Source organism: Mucor mucedo (assembly GCF_025094135.1).
Source record: "Mucor mucedo strain NRRL 3635 chromosome Unknown EV154scaffold_82, whole genome shotgun sequence".
NCBI lineage: Eukaryota > Fungi > Mucoromycota > Mucoromycetes > Mucorales > Mucoraceae > Mucor > Mucor mucedo.
The window spans coordinates 40071-53022 of NW_026252366.1; the positions used below are offsets into that span (position 1 = coordinate 40071).

The window sequence follows — 12952 nt, forward strand, 5'->3', positions numbered from 1 at the left end:
CCATCTTAATCTATTAATTTGAAAAGTCTCGCGTGTGAAAATCTGAATTTTAATGTTTCTTTACATGGATTAATCATGTGCATTGTATATTGGAGTTTTAGCATGATTAGACAAAATCATCCTATCAAGAGCACAGTATCCTCGTAGATGTTAACGAGGTCAATAAATAAAGTCTGAGGCTTCTCATAAAGAAAACTTCCCTCTTGCTCCGGGTGACATGTAGTCCTGACATGCCTATGACTAATAATGTCTGCCGAGGGAGCCCTTAGATAAACTATAGACGGATGTAAGAAAGAAAAGCTGGATATGATCTTTTTTTTTTTTTTTAGTTGATGGATATGATATTTGCATGTGTATTTTGTTTTTTTATTTTATTTTTATGTTTATAGTCTATAATTTTTGCTTGGTTTCAATTGTTTGTACACTTTGGATAATATCGCCTGCTTTGAAATCGGTAAAGCCTTCAAAGGACATACCACATTCCAACCCCTTTTTAGCTTCCGTGATTTCCTTTTTCACTTGACGAAGATCACTAATTTCACCTTCCCATACGGTTTCCTTGTTGCGCACGATTCGGACGCGACCGTTTTTACTGATGGAGCCATTGGTGACACGACAACCTGCGACAGGGCGAGTTTCTCTACCCTTTGTATTGATGTCGAAGACTTGTAATAATGCAGCTTCACCCACCACCTGTGTTGTCACGATCGGTGGCAGCATGTCACTTAATGTATCCTTGACTTCCTCTAATAATTTATAAATGATCGAATAGGATTTGACCTGGACGCCAATTTTCGATGCCTCGGCCATGATACGTTTGTCTGCCTTGACATTGAAGCCAATGACTTGACCCTCGCATGCGGAGGCTAACTGGACGTCACCTTCAGAGATGTTACCCACACTGCTATGCACTACCTTGACCCGGATTTGCTTGTTTTGAAGTCCAGCCAGACAGTCGACGACGGCCTCCACGGTGCCGCTCACATCGCCCTTGACGACAGCGCGCAGTTCCAACATCTCTTGTTTATCGTCTTCGCCTGTTTCCTGTTTCAGGTTGGTCTGGATAGCACTGAGACGTTTACCCAAAGAGTCCGGTAAGACCTCTGACAAACCCTTTTGATACATGTACATTTCCTTTTTGTAGGCCTTTTCAGCCATACGCTCCTGTTCCAGTTGCTCTCGCTGATGACGGCGTTTATCGTTGATCACTTCTAAATCACGGAGTTGTTGCTCTCGTTGGTGACGTGCAACACGATTATCCACGACTGTTTTGGCAAGGTTCTGGGAACGATAAAAAAAAATTAGCAGCTTAATATACTTACTTTTATCACCTTTTCTTTTTGTGGTTTACCTCATCTGTAGCTGTCAACATTTCATCACCAGCACTAGGGACATCTTTCCAACCGATGACCTTGACAGGTGTACCTGGTGGAGCTTCCTTGACGGGTTTACCTTGATAATCGGTCATGGATCTGACCTTACACCACGTCTGACCTGCGACAACGACGGATCCGGCCTTGAGGGTACCTCTTTGCACCAAGATGGTGGCGACGTTACCTCTTCCCTTTTCAATCTGAGATTCAATCACCACACCCTCTGCATGATTCCCCCTTTCGGCTTTCAATTCCAAGATCTCGGACAAGGTGACGATGGTTTCTTCCAACTGGTCCAGGTTTTTACCTGTCAATCCGGATACTTCCACACAGGGCACATCGCCACCGATTTCTTCCAGGTGCACATTGTAGCGTGCTAATTCTTGTTTCACACGCGATGCGTCTACTCCGGGTTTATCGCACTTGTTGATAGCGACGACGATAGGGACGTTGGCTGCGTGCGCGTGTTTAATGGCTTCCTGTGTTTGGGGCATGACTCCGTCGTCGGCTGCTACGACGAGAACAACGATGTCGGTGACTTGTGCGCCTCTCTGTCTCATTGAAGAAAAGGCAGCATGGCCTGGTGTATCCAAAAAAGTGATCATCTTGTTGGATGGAAGTTTTACTATTTGGGAGGAGGGAGGATTAATTTTTTAAGGTGGTTAAAGTAATTTTTTTTTTGAGAAGTGTACCTGAGAAGGCACCAATGTGCTGAGTAATACCACCGGCTTCTCCTGCAGCTACGGAGGTTTTACGAAGTGTATCCAATAAGGTGGTTTTTCCATGATCGACATGGCCCATGATGGTGACAATGGGAGGTCTATCGTGTAATTGACTGGGATCTTGGCAAGGAGATCTAATGGATTGTGTTGGTATCAAGGGGAAGCGCAGGATTTTTATGGGTAAAGGCTTACCTAGGAAACAGGTCAAGCGATTGTCTTGAATCCACAATGGGGTTCATATCCAATTGCATAGCGATAAGACTTGATTCATCCGCATTCAACACTAACGGGAAAAAAAAAGTTTAAATTGGATGCTGATAAAAGAATAAAATTTGCGAAATAAGAGCTTTTACATACTGCGATCATGCTTGGTGTTTCCCATATCCAATTCGTCCATGGTTCGAATGACTTGCTCTAATACGGGGTGTAAAGATATTAGGATTTAAAGCATATACGAATAGAGGGATGAATTACCGATGCGAACACCCAAGACACGGGAAAGATTGGCGACGTTGATGATCTCGGGAATAAAAACATCCTTCATATGATTGCTCTCGGCGAGGTCTTTGGCCTTTAACTTTGCTTTTCGGACGGCCATCAAGTGACGTTCTTTTTCCTCTTCCTTTGCCAGCAGGTGAAGTTCCTCTTCCTTCTTTTTACGTTCTCTCTTTTGTGCAATGGTCTCTGTCTTTTTGGTGGGGGGAGGGGCGAATTTGTTGACGTGACGTTCGTGAGTTTTGTAAGATTCGCCTGCATGCTTTTCGGCATGTTGATCGACGGGTTTCTTCCAGTCTCGTTTGGGTGCTACTGCTCTTTTGGCGGTTGTGGGAGCACTGGCTCGGTCCCAGTTGGTTTTGGCAAGACCTTTGCCCTTTTTGGCACCCATGGGCTTTCCCAATGCACCTCCTCCTCCTCCTCCGGCGGCGACTTCTCTCAGCATGGGGCTGGTATGGAAACGCATGCGTTGTAAACCATGCTTCAGTAAGAATAATTGACTCATTGAAGAAAAAGAAAGCCAAAAAATTATGCGTTTTTGCAAGGGCATAGAAAAATTTGGGCGCAAAGAGAAAATGTCCGGGGGGACAGTCACTTGGAGAAAATTCAGTTACCCGGATCAGCCGGATCCCAACCGACCACTTGTTGGTACATGAAAAACACTCGTTTGAACGGGTTAATTTCTTTCAAACCCTTTGGTGGAGTTTCTACCTATCTTGTGTTTGGTTATTTAAGGGTAATGAAGAGGAATGACGATCCTATAAAAGTTTAAAGGCTTGAAGCTTATATGATAGTTCTGGAAGGTTTTTTTTAAATAACCCGCTGGTAATCTCTTTCAAGAGAGGCAATGCTATTTGTAACTTTTAAAACTTCAACTATTCCTTTTATAATAATTTCTGATGTGATAAAACAGTCCTTGTTTATCAATCATTCTCTCCTGATCAAAAAACGCCCAACATCTTTTTTTTTTTCATGTTTCTTTTCTTTTTATTTAAGCAGTACTTCTGATAGAAATATCAAAGGTGAGTCAATCACACTTTTTTTTCTCTTGAGCAATTGCTAATATACGACAGGCACATACAAAGCTAACCTAAACATAGCATGTCTATCATACTTTTATACAAGAAAGGTCGCGTTCTAATTTTCGCGGGGACATATTGCCCCTATATACCGTGGAGGGCGGTTAAGGGGCAAGGCGGGTCTCAAGCGTCACTCCTAGCTTTAGACTTGGGGTTTATGGTAGGTACACATACAATTATTAAAAACACGCTTCCATTCTTACCACTTTTTTTTAGAGTTTTAAGAAGACGCGTCAAATTAACTTTTGATGCATCATTTATTCACTGGTCCGAAGTTTATTCCTGGAGTTCAAATATTGACTCTCATGGGGAGCCAACATAATCATCTCTTCCTAGCGATGAAATGATCAGCTGTGTTATATGCAACAGATCGGATGGTGGAGTAGAAAAACAAAAGCTTATCATTGGCACAAGAACTTGCTGGTATTAGCTTCTACGGACACCAAAGTTCCATGTTGGACTAGGTGTTCAACATGATCGGTTAATTGTAGTGCGGGTTCAGCTAAATATGGTGTGCGCACAAAGAACGATTAGCTGCCGATAATCACTGTCTTTTCTGCTCGTTTTAAGGAGCTATTCACAAAGTTTAAGAGTCACTGGTCAGCCTAGTTTAAATCAATTGCGTCCAGTCGACTTTCTCAACTTGAAAAAAACATCATTCTTCAAGCCAGTAGCTTGACAAACTTTGATACGAGTTTGAAGATGCATAAAAATGTATTTATCCTGTACAGCCTACTAACCACTGGGTTGGGGGGTTCGGCGCAAGCTTGCTCGCCGTGATTTCGTCACACTGATGGTACTGCTGCCATCAGCTACATCATCCGCGAGCATCAGTTCATTGATATTTTTTTTTTCCAGGAGTGCTGACCAGCACTTAAAATAAGGATTGGAACTTACTGAGCAAAGCAATTTATCAGTTGGAGGAACGTCAGAGAAATCAATATAATTGAATTCTCCTACCACAACATCATGTCTGGTGTCACCAAGAGCCTAAGCAGCTCCACCTTTCGGCACTAACGCCAATATTCACATAGACAGATTGTTATCTCGTTATAAATAAACAGTTGTTCTCATTGGTCGCTTCCATTCTGTTTAAGATGTAGTTTCATTAACTTTTTAGCGGAATGAAGTGGGCGTACATTAAATTGAGGCAGTTTTACTTGATCGACATCTGTCGGGTTAAAGGATTGAGTCTGGTTGGAAAAGACGCATCCTTATGTATTGTGAATGAAAAAAAAGTTTCAAAGGGGAAAAAAAAAGTTTGCGTCACACTTTTTACTGATTGATAGTCTCCTAGTGCATTGAGCTGAGGACACAGCATATATTATACAAGCTCCGTCGTAAGCTTGAGGCTGTTTTGACGATCCACTGTGTTGTTGAAAGGAAAAACATGTTTTACGCGCGCAAACACTAGCTCCAAGACCTTTTAATTATTTTTGTTCTCCGACGTCTGTGACGCCTAAAATCAAATTGCTTTTCCAGAAACGATTTGATCAAAAATGAGATTTTAAAATCTTCGTGTCAAAGTAAAGACGCTGGATATCAAACTTTTATTAAGGTAATTGTATACAGGAAATGTACAGAAAATTTAGGAGAATCTTTTGGTATACTTTTCAAAATAATTCACTATGTAGAAAAAATACTTTGTCTAACAAAAACAGTTTTTTTAATTATGCCCTGAGTATAGTTTTTTTAATAATAAAACTGCTCTAAAAACAGCACCAGTGTAAAAAGCATTAAATTTGGGCTATAGTTGTCTAATAACACTTTCCATAAATTTTACAGGAAGGGTATTTAAAAGGTGTATTTGTAAATTTTGGGATTTTCCTCGAGGTATACTCTTTGTGTTTTGGCCAATTTCAGGTCTTTTGAAAAAAAATTTGAAATCAAAAACTAATGATCCAACATGATATTTTAGATAATTCTGAGCAACTTTTTGGCTTGAAAGGACGTACGGGGACGACGATTTACTATATGAAAAATTCAATTCAAAACAGCGTGTTAAGCGATGAAAAGGAGCAAAACAGAGTAGAAGGTCAATACTGAGTATAGCATCTGCTGAGAATTTTAAAACAGGAACAAGAAACCATATTGGGCGCATCTTTTTTATTATAATATAGCATAGTCAAAGTCTCGAATCTGAAGATTTTACCTTGGAGGAACGTTGTTATCAGTAATTCGGTGTTTAGCTGTAAAAATAAAAGATATTGTGGCCAAATGCAATGTTTGCTTAAAGTATTGACCATTTTTGATGACATAAAAGCATAGATCCATATATTCGGAACTCTTTTCATTATTAGATGTTTTGATAAAAGTGTCTTCTCGCGAGAGTTTGCTTTGACGCTTAAATGAACCATTCTACTTTCTTCTTGATAAATAGATGAAAACTAATCACTAGTCAACCTTTTTGCAATCCCTTAACACCGTTTTTATATATTGAACATATTAAAACGGGATTTCTGCATGTTTTTTATTATCAGATACCATCATAGATGTTTTGTATTTCAGAACTTTTATCTGAGGTATGTCTTATTTTTTACTCCCTTCTCGCGCCGGTTTTATTTTTCGATTTAAACGCAAATGACTCTCCATTGGTGACGTAGAAAACTCCAGCAAACCCAACCAGAATGTTTGAAATACTCAAGCATACGTCTTTTTTAAATTAAGACAGGACTCTCCCAGGACAGTTTTGTAATCATCTAATCCATAAAAATCATTTTCCGTTTGCTTAAATCACTAACATTGTGAATATGCCCTGAACTTGAGATTTACTCTCATGAAATTGTGATCTACACATGATTTAGGTTGATATCGAACAACTGAGGCAGCCGAGACAATAATCATCCCGTATAGCCTTTTAAAAAGTCTAGGGATGACGATGATCCATAGGGTATAACAGAAGCGTCTTTAAGATATTTTTGGAAGACTGTTAAAATTCCTTGGTGCTCAGTCACACACATCCATAAAAAAAAAAAAAAAAAAATGAAAAGCTTCCGCTTTTGTTTTTCAAAGAAAAAAATGATTTACGATTTCAATATTCCATACCCCAATGCCAACGATGCAGCGGATCTTCAACGTATAGAAAAGATCTTGGGTAGAATCGATTCATGTAAAAATAAATAAATAAAGAATAGAGTGTTTGACAGTGTATTAATGTCGCGACAAAGTTGATAGTCATAGTATTGTTGCATTGAACAAGACCGTTCGAGAGAAGTTAGCCGATGTCAAGGTAAAAAATAAAAAAAGGGCGGTTAATGGAACGTTGTATATTTAAAAAAGAGAAATGTAGACGATTGCACCTGTTGCGGGTAAAAAGTATAAAAACATGCAGCAATTAACAAGAGCTACGATTATTATTGAGGATCCCAAAAAGAACTACCAGCTCGTAAGTGAAATAAGACGAGCATACAACAGGGACTAAAACTACATGTTGAAAGGCGGTCAGTTCAGCGTATCCAAATATCGATATTTTAGCGGTGCGTCCCACGACCATTGATGTTTGCAAACATGCCTGTCAAACGTTAGAAGTGGACATGATTTCGCTGGATTTGGCAACGTCCAAAGTTTCCCCTGGGTTTGTGGCGGCTCAAGTGGCTGTCAGTCGTGGCATCTTTTTTGAGATTTGTTACAGTCAATCTTTCAGAGGTAAAAAAAAAAAGAAATCTTTTTTTGCGACATGTTTTTTTAAAAAAAAGAGTGTAGATCCAGCAAGGAAATTCGCTTTTTTTAATGCGGTAAAAAGACTTGTGGAGGTGACACGAGGTCACAACTTGGTTTTCTCCAGTGAAGCGATTCGAGCATTAGACATTCGACGACCTGCGGATATCAGAATACTGTAAGAAAATGCAACAAAAAGGGAATAGAGTGGAAAGATTAATACTTTGTGTAGAGGAACCATGTTTGGCATGACACATGATCAGATCGAACAATCGGTTTCTGTCAACTATCCTCGACTTTTAAAGAAGGCCGAGACTAGAAAAAGAACTTATAATGCCGTGATTGGCATCACAGAGGACGTCATTCAACTGAAGCGTAAAGACACAGGCGACTCCAAACAGCAAGGGGGAGCCAACAAGAAAGCGAAAAAAGAAAAAAAATAAAAGGTTTTATTTGGTTTGTCGAATATATCCATCAAAAATAGTCTTTGCGTATCTGACCAAGTTGTCATGCTTGCGCACTAATTTGCTCAATGTGGATGCTTGACGCTTTTCTTCCTCTGTGAATTGACCATCCACGATCTTGGGCATGCTCAAGATACAGTGAAGATGAGAAAAGATGACGGCATCTACAAAAGTAGGTTCGCTGATGATAAAAAATATGTGAGTCTATGTGGTACGTATAAGATGTACAATATGGTACCTGGCATTAAAAAAGTAGGGCTGGTCGCCCAGTTTGACAGAGAGCGCTTCCAAGGTTTGAGCAGCATCTTGATAGATCTAGGGGAGTGTATGTTTAGCAAATAAAGTAAATAAGTAAGGGGAACTTACTTCTTCGCGGACAAGAATGTCTCTATCGGTCAATAAGGACTGCACCACCTGGTTTTGCTTTTGGAAAGCCAACACTTTATTCACCGGTGATGCCACGTGTCCAAAGTAAGCCTTGTGTGTAATTTCTGTTGCATTCAAAGGCTCCATCCACATGGAGAATAACTGCGGGGGATGGATAAATTAATTTTTTTTTTTGCATGAATTTTTTTTTTTTTGGTGTGTGGGGTTTTACCAATGCAGATTTCAATTTGTTTTGTACGAGCGCAATGAATGCCTTTGCTTGTTCGTTGTCAGATTCTTTTTCCAATTTCTATAAAGTATAAAATTCAGTATTTTTACCAGTGTATCGATTTTACTTTGGTTTTTACTCTTGTTTCTTTCACCCAATTGATGGTTTGAGGACTATCGTAAATGGCCCCTGATACGGTTGCCAAAAATGGAAGCTGGCCTATGGATTTTATGCAAAACATGAATATACAAGTTAAGATGATTTTATGGTCTATTTACCAGAAGGTGAAGCCTCTGGTGCATTGATGTTGTAAACTTTATGTTCGATACCACAAAAGGCGAGATACATCTTTTCAAAAAGCCCATTTAGTTTTTTTTAGATCATTGCGTCTCTATTTGTTTTTCTTTTTACCTGAATAATCAGACAGTCGACGTCAAAACTGGCTTCGCTGTTTCGGTAACCAGGGCCATAAATAAACAAGGTGTCGTCGACGGGTCTTTCTGGTTCGTTGACGGCAGGGAATACTTTAAGAGGGAAAGACTTGAGCTTGAGAAAGTCGAGGCAGGCTGGTAATTCCAGACTGGGTAATTCGCCGAATCGAGCACTTGGTGTAGTCATTTGGAAAAAAAAGTAAAAAGGGTAAGAAAAAAAAAAAGATTTTGTTTGGTGGGATGAACCATGCGAGAAAAATAGAAAAAAAAAGAAAGTCACACAAGCAAATTAGAAAGGCGTCATTTAGCATTGCAAGACATGATGGTATGAAAGCAGAGTGTTACTGACACCAGCTGAAATTTAAGGGTGCGTCATCAGCTTGTAGATTTCTACAGAGAGAGAGATTTGTACAAAGAAGGCCTTTATACGAAAAAAAAATGTACAAAGAATGCCAGCCCTTTTATGATTTAATTAAAAAATCTTGGAACTTTTGGATCATTAATCAGTAACGTCGAGAAATTGAGTTTATTACATGGATAGTCTCTATGTGTGATTCAACATACAATCTTTAGAAAAAAAGCTTTCAAATGAGCTTCAGCTGGCACACGACCTAAACTCGCTCGAAAGGTTAGGTCTTCATTCCGAACACTACTTGAGGGCAATCAAAATTACCTAGAAGACAATCAAAATTACTTGGAGGGCAATCAAAACGACCTGAGAACAATTAAAATTGCCTTGAGGACCATCAAAATTACCTCGAGGACCATCAAAATTACCTCGAGGGCAATCAAAATTACCTGAAGGCTGTCAAAGTTACCTTACGGGGAAACCCTAGACCCGCCTCAAAAATAATTTTATCACTTTAAATATCTGAACTACAATAAAAAACCAATCAGTAAGACTGCTTCCCAAAAGGAGAACCATAAGACCCAAAAGAAAAGTTCACAGCAGCATACAACAAAGAAAAGTGTGTGCCTCCAGATGATTTGATGAGTAAAGAGCGGACGAGGGGACGGACGAGATTTGACGTAACAAACAACCCAATGTGAGCCAATAAAAGACAAATGATTAAGGTTTTACAAACAAATTTTGAAGCGGGAAAAGAAAAAAAAAGGAGGCGCTGTACATATGAAAAAAGTGAGACACTCTCCCGTCTCTTAAAAAGTATAATGTGCAATTGTAATCACGGCGAGCATAGATTTTGTTTAGTTATCTACTTTTTTTATACGAATCGGTGAGGTTTAAATGAAATCTAATTATTATTTATGAGCGTTAGTATTAAAAGTGATACGTTTTTTTTTAAAAATCGGCATATAAAAATGGAATAAATAAGACGGCATAAACCCAATATATGCAACTCTTAACAAAACCCTGCCGAATTTCAGTCGCAAAAGAGAAAGGTAAGCCGTGGAAAGTCTTTATATATTTAAATCCCTTCCTTCTTTCAAAAAAAACAGCCCTAATCCATTTTTCACTTTCTTTTGTTTAAATTCAGCGTAAATATCATGGCTTCTTCAAACTTGTTGTTGTTCCTGTCAGCTGCGGTGGTAGGTGTGTATGTTGTTGTTGATGGGACACTCGTATTTTTTTTTTATTTGATAAAGATCTTACATTATATAGTTCTTCATATTTCGTTTTCATCGTCAGAGTTCTTGACTTTGCCATCAGATACTCGGGCATGCGGGCTGTCATAAAAAAAACTCAATTAATGAGTGCTGACTTTTCTTCCTAACTATCTTGTTCATTTGTTTTTCGAAAATATCGAAATTAGGATTATTTTTCAGTTTCTTGGCCCAGTGCTAACATTAATCGCTGCTTTTATGGCTGATGCTGCAGATTTTAAAAGTTGCCTGAATTAATATTTTTTATTCTAGCTGCGCCATTCTTTCAAGAAGTTCATGTCGAGATCTGTAGGCTACTTTTCAGAATACTGAGTAAAGTTACTTACAGATTTGTTTTATGAGGATTAACTTCTTCTTCCGAACATAATTTTCCCAATGATTGAATACATGTTAAAAGTTTTTTAAAGAAAATATACGCATTGAAGTAAATTGAAATTCAGGATGACGCGAGAAAAGCGTAAATTAGCCAATAATATTTAAAACGCGCAAATTGGGTACCGTGAGTGTAATTAAGGAAATCAACTTTTTATGTATAAAAAAAGGAGAGAAATAAAAAAAAAGGGGGGGGGGGCTTATTTTCACCAGGAAAAAAAGAAGGAATCCTAATCTCTTTTTTTTTGGCGTAAAGAAACAATACGTAATGGTTGATTTGAATTATCAGGTACCCTTATATAGCATTTGGTCTAAAAGGAAAAAAAAAAGGGAGGTTAGGGTCTTACAAGCAAAAAAAAAAAAAAAAAAAAAAAAAAAGCAATTATACCTTTTCAGATTTGCTAGTCTTTTTAGTCATGGAAGGGTAGGGGTATATTGAAGAAGAAGAAGAAGAATCGTGACTCGTGTTATTATGCACCTCGATTTCAGTATCATAAGGCGCATTTACGACCACGAGGGACTCCTGCTGAGCTGCCATGACCACTTCAAATTGGGCAATATCATCTAGTGTCAAGTAGCAATAGGAAGAGTGATTCTTTAGCACTCTTTCGATCTCATCATCCACTTGCTGTTTGAATTGATTGAGCTGTTCTTTCTCTTTCTCTAATGTCTGGTTATGTTTCTTTAGATATGCAAGCCGTTGTTCAAGATCATTTGTTGATGTATTGTTACTTGTAGATGCAGCATTCCCGCTTTTTTTTTACTTTTTAGTTTTTTTTTTTACCCCATATATGAAAAATATAGTAAAAAGGCAAACTTACATCCAGCGCACATGGTTCTTGGAGTTTTTCTCAATTAGACGTATGCCTTCAAGTACATTGGTGATATCGTATATACGTCTCTTTTGTACTTTAAGTTGCGTGGCAGCTCTGTTTAGGTCTAAATCACCATGGGCACTGGAGCGAAGTAATGCAATGAATTTCTTGGTCAATAAGCCAAGTGATGAATCGTATCTGCATGATTGCGACGTCGTTGACTGGATTTGAAAAGGAGCTATTATTTTATAGGATGGTGAGTCTAACAAGAATATACAATGTGTGTGTGTGTGTGTGTGTGTTTGTTATACCCGTCTCATGCTTGGTGCGTCTGCTGTGGTGGTTATTGGTCATTTTTTTAATAAAGTATAAAAAAGAAGAAAAAAGAGAGGGAACAAAAAGAATTGAATTTATACAAATAAAATAATAAAAAAAAAAAAAATAATAAAAAAGGGGGGGAATTATACGCCCATCAAGCTGCAATGTCGTCCTTTTGTGTAGCCATGACAATAAATAATAAATAATAAAGAATATACATGCACAGACCGAAAAAACATATATATTCCAACAAAGGAGAAAACCTCCCTCTTTTATTTTATTTTTCCCTCCTATTTCTGACATGTATAAAAGCAAGCTAATCCTTGTATTGCCTCCAATTCGTCCAGGGTGATGTAAATATCGTCGTCTTTTGTTCGATTTGGGGGATTGCTATTGGACAGATATTCAATTGGGTATAATAAGTCCCCTTCTGATAAACGGTGATAATTTTTAAAGAAGCAGTTCTCCGGTGGCTCATCGGGATGGTCCACCAAATAATTGGCTAAATGAGGCAATATCATCATCTCTTCCTCCTCCTCTTCTTCATCTTCTTCTTCATCGGATGTAAGCACACTGGAATCTGATAGTAAAAAGAGCTCATCCATGAGTACAGACATACTTTTGCTTGCCTTGCTTCTGCTGACCGTCATCTCATGTGTTTGTGTCTGCTGCATCATATTATCGAACCGACCAAATTTGCGACTACAACGGGGCACAATGCAAGCTTTCTAATTTTACAAAAAGAGAGAGAGAGATAGAGAGTAAATATTTATATTGCTTTTTTTTTTTTTTTAGTTTCTTTCTCACCTCGCCAGTATGTTTTCTAATCGGGGGGTTTAGAAAGGATAAATGACCTTTTTTTTTTTTTTTTTTAATTATTACCTTTCATGTCTTGCCAGGTGTTCACTTCGACTAAACCTCATGCGACAATGACCATATCCTTTGCATTGAAACGACTTTTTTTCATTCTTCATGGTGGAATAAATAAGAAAGAGAAAACAATAAATA

The 12952-nt window shown here is 38.4% G+C and overlaps 5 protein-coding genes across 5 annotated transcripts; 1 reads left to right on the forward strand and 4 right to left on the reverse strand.

Moving 5' to 3' along the window:
* Window positions 1–390: 390 nt before the first annotated feature.
* EV154DRAFT_566149 (translation initiation factor IF-2) lies at window positions 391–3095 on the reverse strand (the record flags this gene model as incomplete). The annotated part of the gene is made up of 6 exons (XM_051605939.1): window positions 391–1281; window positions 1352–1998; window positions 2066–2229; window positions 2288–2378; window positions 2453–2509; window positions 2570–3095. 6 exons carry the CDS (start codon window positions 3093–3095, stop codon window positions 391–393), a joined length of 2376 nt encoding a protein of 791 aa, XP_051455079.1.
* A 3584-nt stretch (window positions 3096–6679) lies between these two features.
* On the forward strand, window positions 6680–7771 carry EV154DRAFT_516913 (RNase P subunit p30-domain-containing protein; the record flags this gene model as incomplete). The annotated part of the gene is made up of 6 exons (XM_051602438.1): window positions 6680–6778; window positions 6837–6898; window positions 6959–7054; window positions 7107–7314; window positions 7372–7504; window positions 7559–7771. Exons 1-6 carry the CDS (start codon window positions 6688–6690, stop codon window positions 7767–7769), a joined length of 801 nt encoding a protein of 266 aa, XP_051455080.1. The 5' UTR covers window positions 6680–6687.
* On the reverse strand, window positions 7772–9107 carry EV154DRAFT_516915 (uncharacterized protein). The gene is made up of 7 exons (XM_051602439.1): window positions 8797–9107; window positions 8664–8733; window positions 8525–8604; window positions 8389–8466; window positions 8157–8318; window positions 8029–8105; window positions 7772–7971 (listed from the first exon to the last, which is right to left on the reverse strand). Exons 1-7 carry the CDS (start codon window positions 9001–9003, stop codon window positions 7776–7778), a joined length of 870 nt encoding a protein of 289 aa, XP_051455081.1. The 5' UTR covers window positions 9004–9107; the 3' UTR covers window positions 7772–7775.
* Window positions 9108–10936: 1829 nt separating this feature from the next.
* EV154DRAFT_516926 (E2F/DP family winged-helix DNA-binding domain-containing protein) lies at window positions 10937–12097 on the reverse strand. Its single transcript, XM_051602440.1, has 4 exons — window positions 11938–12097; window positions 11633–11864; window positions 11200–11563; window positions 10937–11122 (listed from the first exon to the last, which is right to left on the reverse strand). The coding sequence occupies exons 1-4, from the start codon at window positions 11978–11980 to the stop codon at window positions 11042–11044; spliced, it is 720 nt and encodes a 239-aa protein (XP_051455082.1). The 5' UTR covers window positions 11981–12097; the 3' UTR covers window positions 10937–11041.
* Window positions 12098–12234: 137 nt separating this feature from the next.
* Window positions 12235–12918, reverse strand: EV154DRAFT_483868 (uncharacterized protein; the record flags this gene model as incomplete). Its single annotated transcript, XM_051598611.1, has 3 exons — window positions 12235–12672; window positions 12752–12767; window positions 12827–12918. The coding sequence occupies 3 exons, from the start codon at window positions 12916–12918 to the stop codon at window positions 12235–12237; spliced, it is 546 nt and encodes a 181-aa protein (XP_051455083.1).
* Window positions 12919–12952: the final 34 nt, after the last annotated feature.

Excerpts from the sequence above, each read along its gene's own strand:
- EV154DRAFT_516915 (XM_051602439.1), bottom strand. The coding sequence starts at position 9,003 with ATGACTACACCAAGTGCTCGATTCGGCGAATTACCCAGTCTGGAATTA. Across the intron at positions 8,734-8,796 it reads TCGACTGTCTGATTATTCAG|ATGTATCTCGCCTTTTGTGG; the intron begins GTAAAAAGAAAA and ends CTTTTTGAAAAG. Across the intron at positions 7,972-8,028 it reads CCCTACTTTTTTAATGCCAG|CGAACCTACTTTTGTAGATG; the intron begins GTACCATATTGT and ends TTTTATCATCAG.
- EV154DRAFT_516926 (XM_051602440.1), bottom strand. The coding sequence starts at position 11,980 with ATGACCAATAACCACCACAGCAGACGCACCAAGCATGAGACGG. Across the intron at positions 11,865-11,937 it reads ACGCACCAAGCATGAGACGG|CTCCTTTTCAAATCCAGTCA; the intron begins GTATAACAAACA and ends ATAAAATAATAG. Across the intron at positions 11,564-11,632 it reads AAGAACCATGTGCGCTGGAT|CGGGAATGCTGCATCTACAA; the intron begins GTAAGTTTGCCT and ends GTAAAAAAAAAG.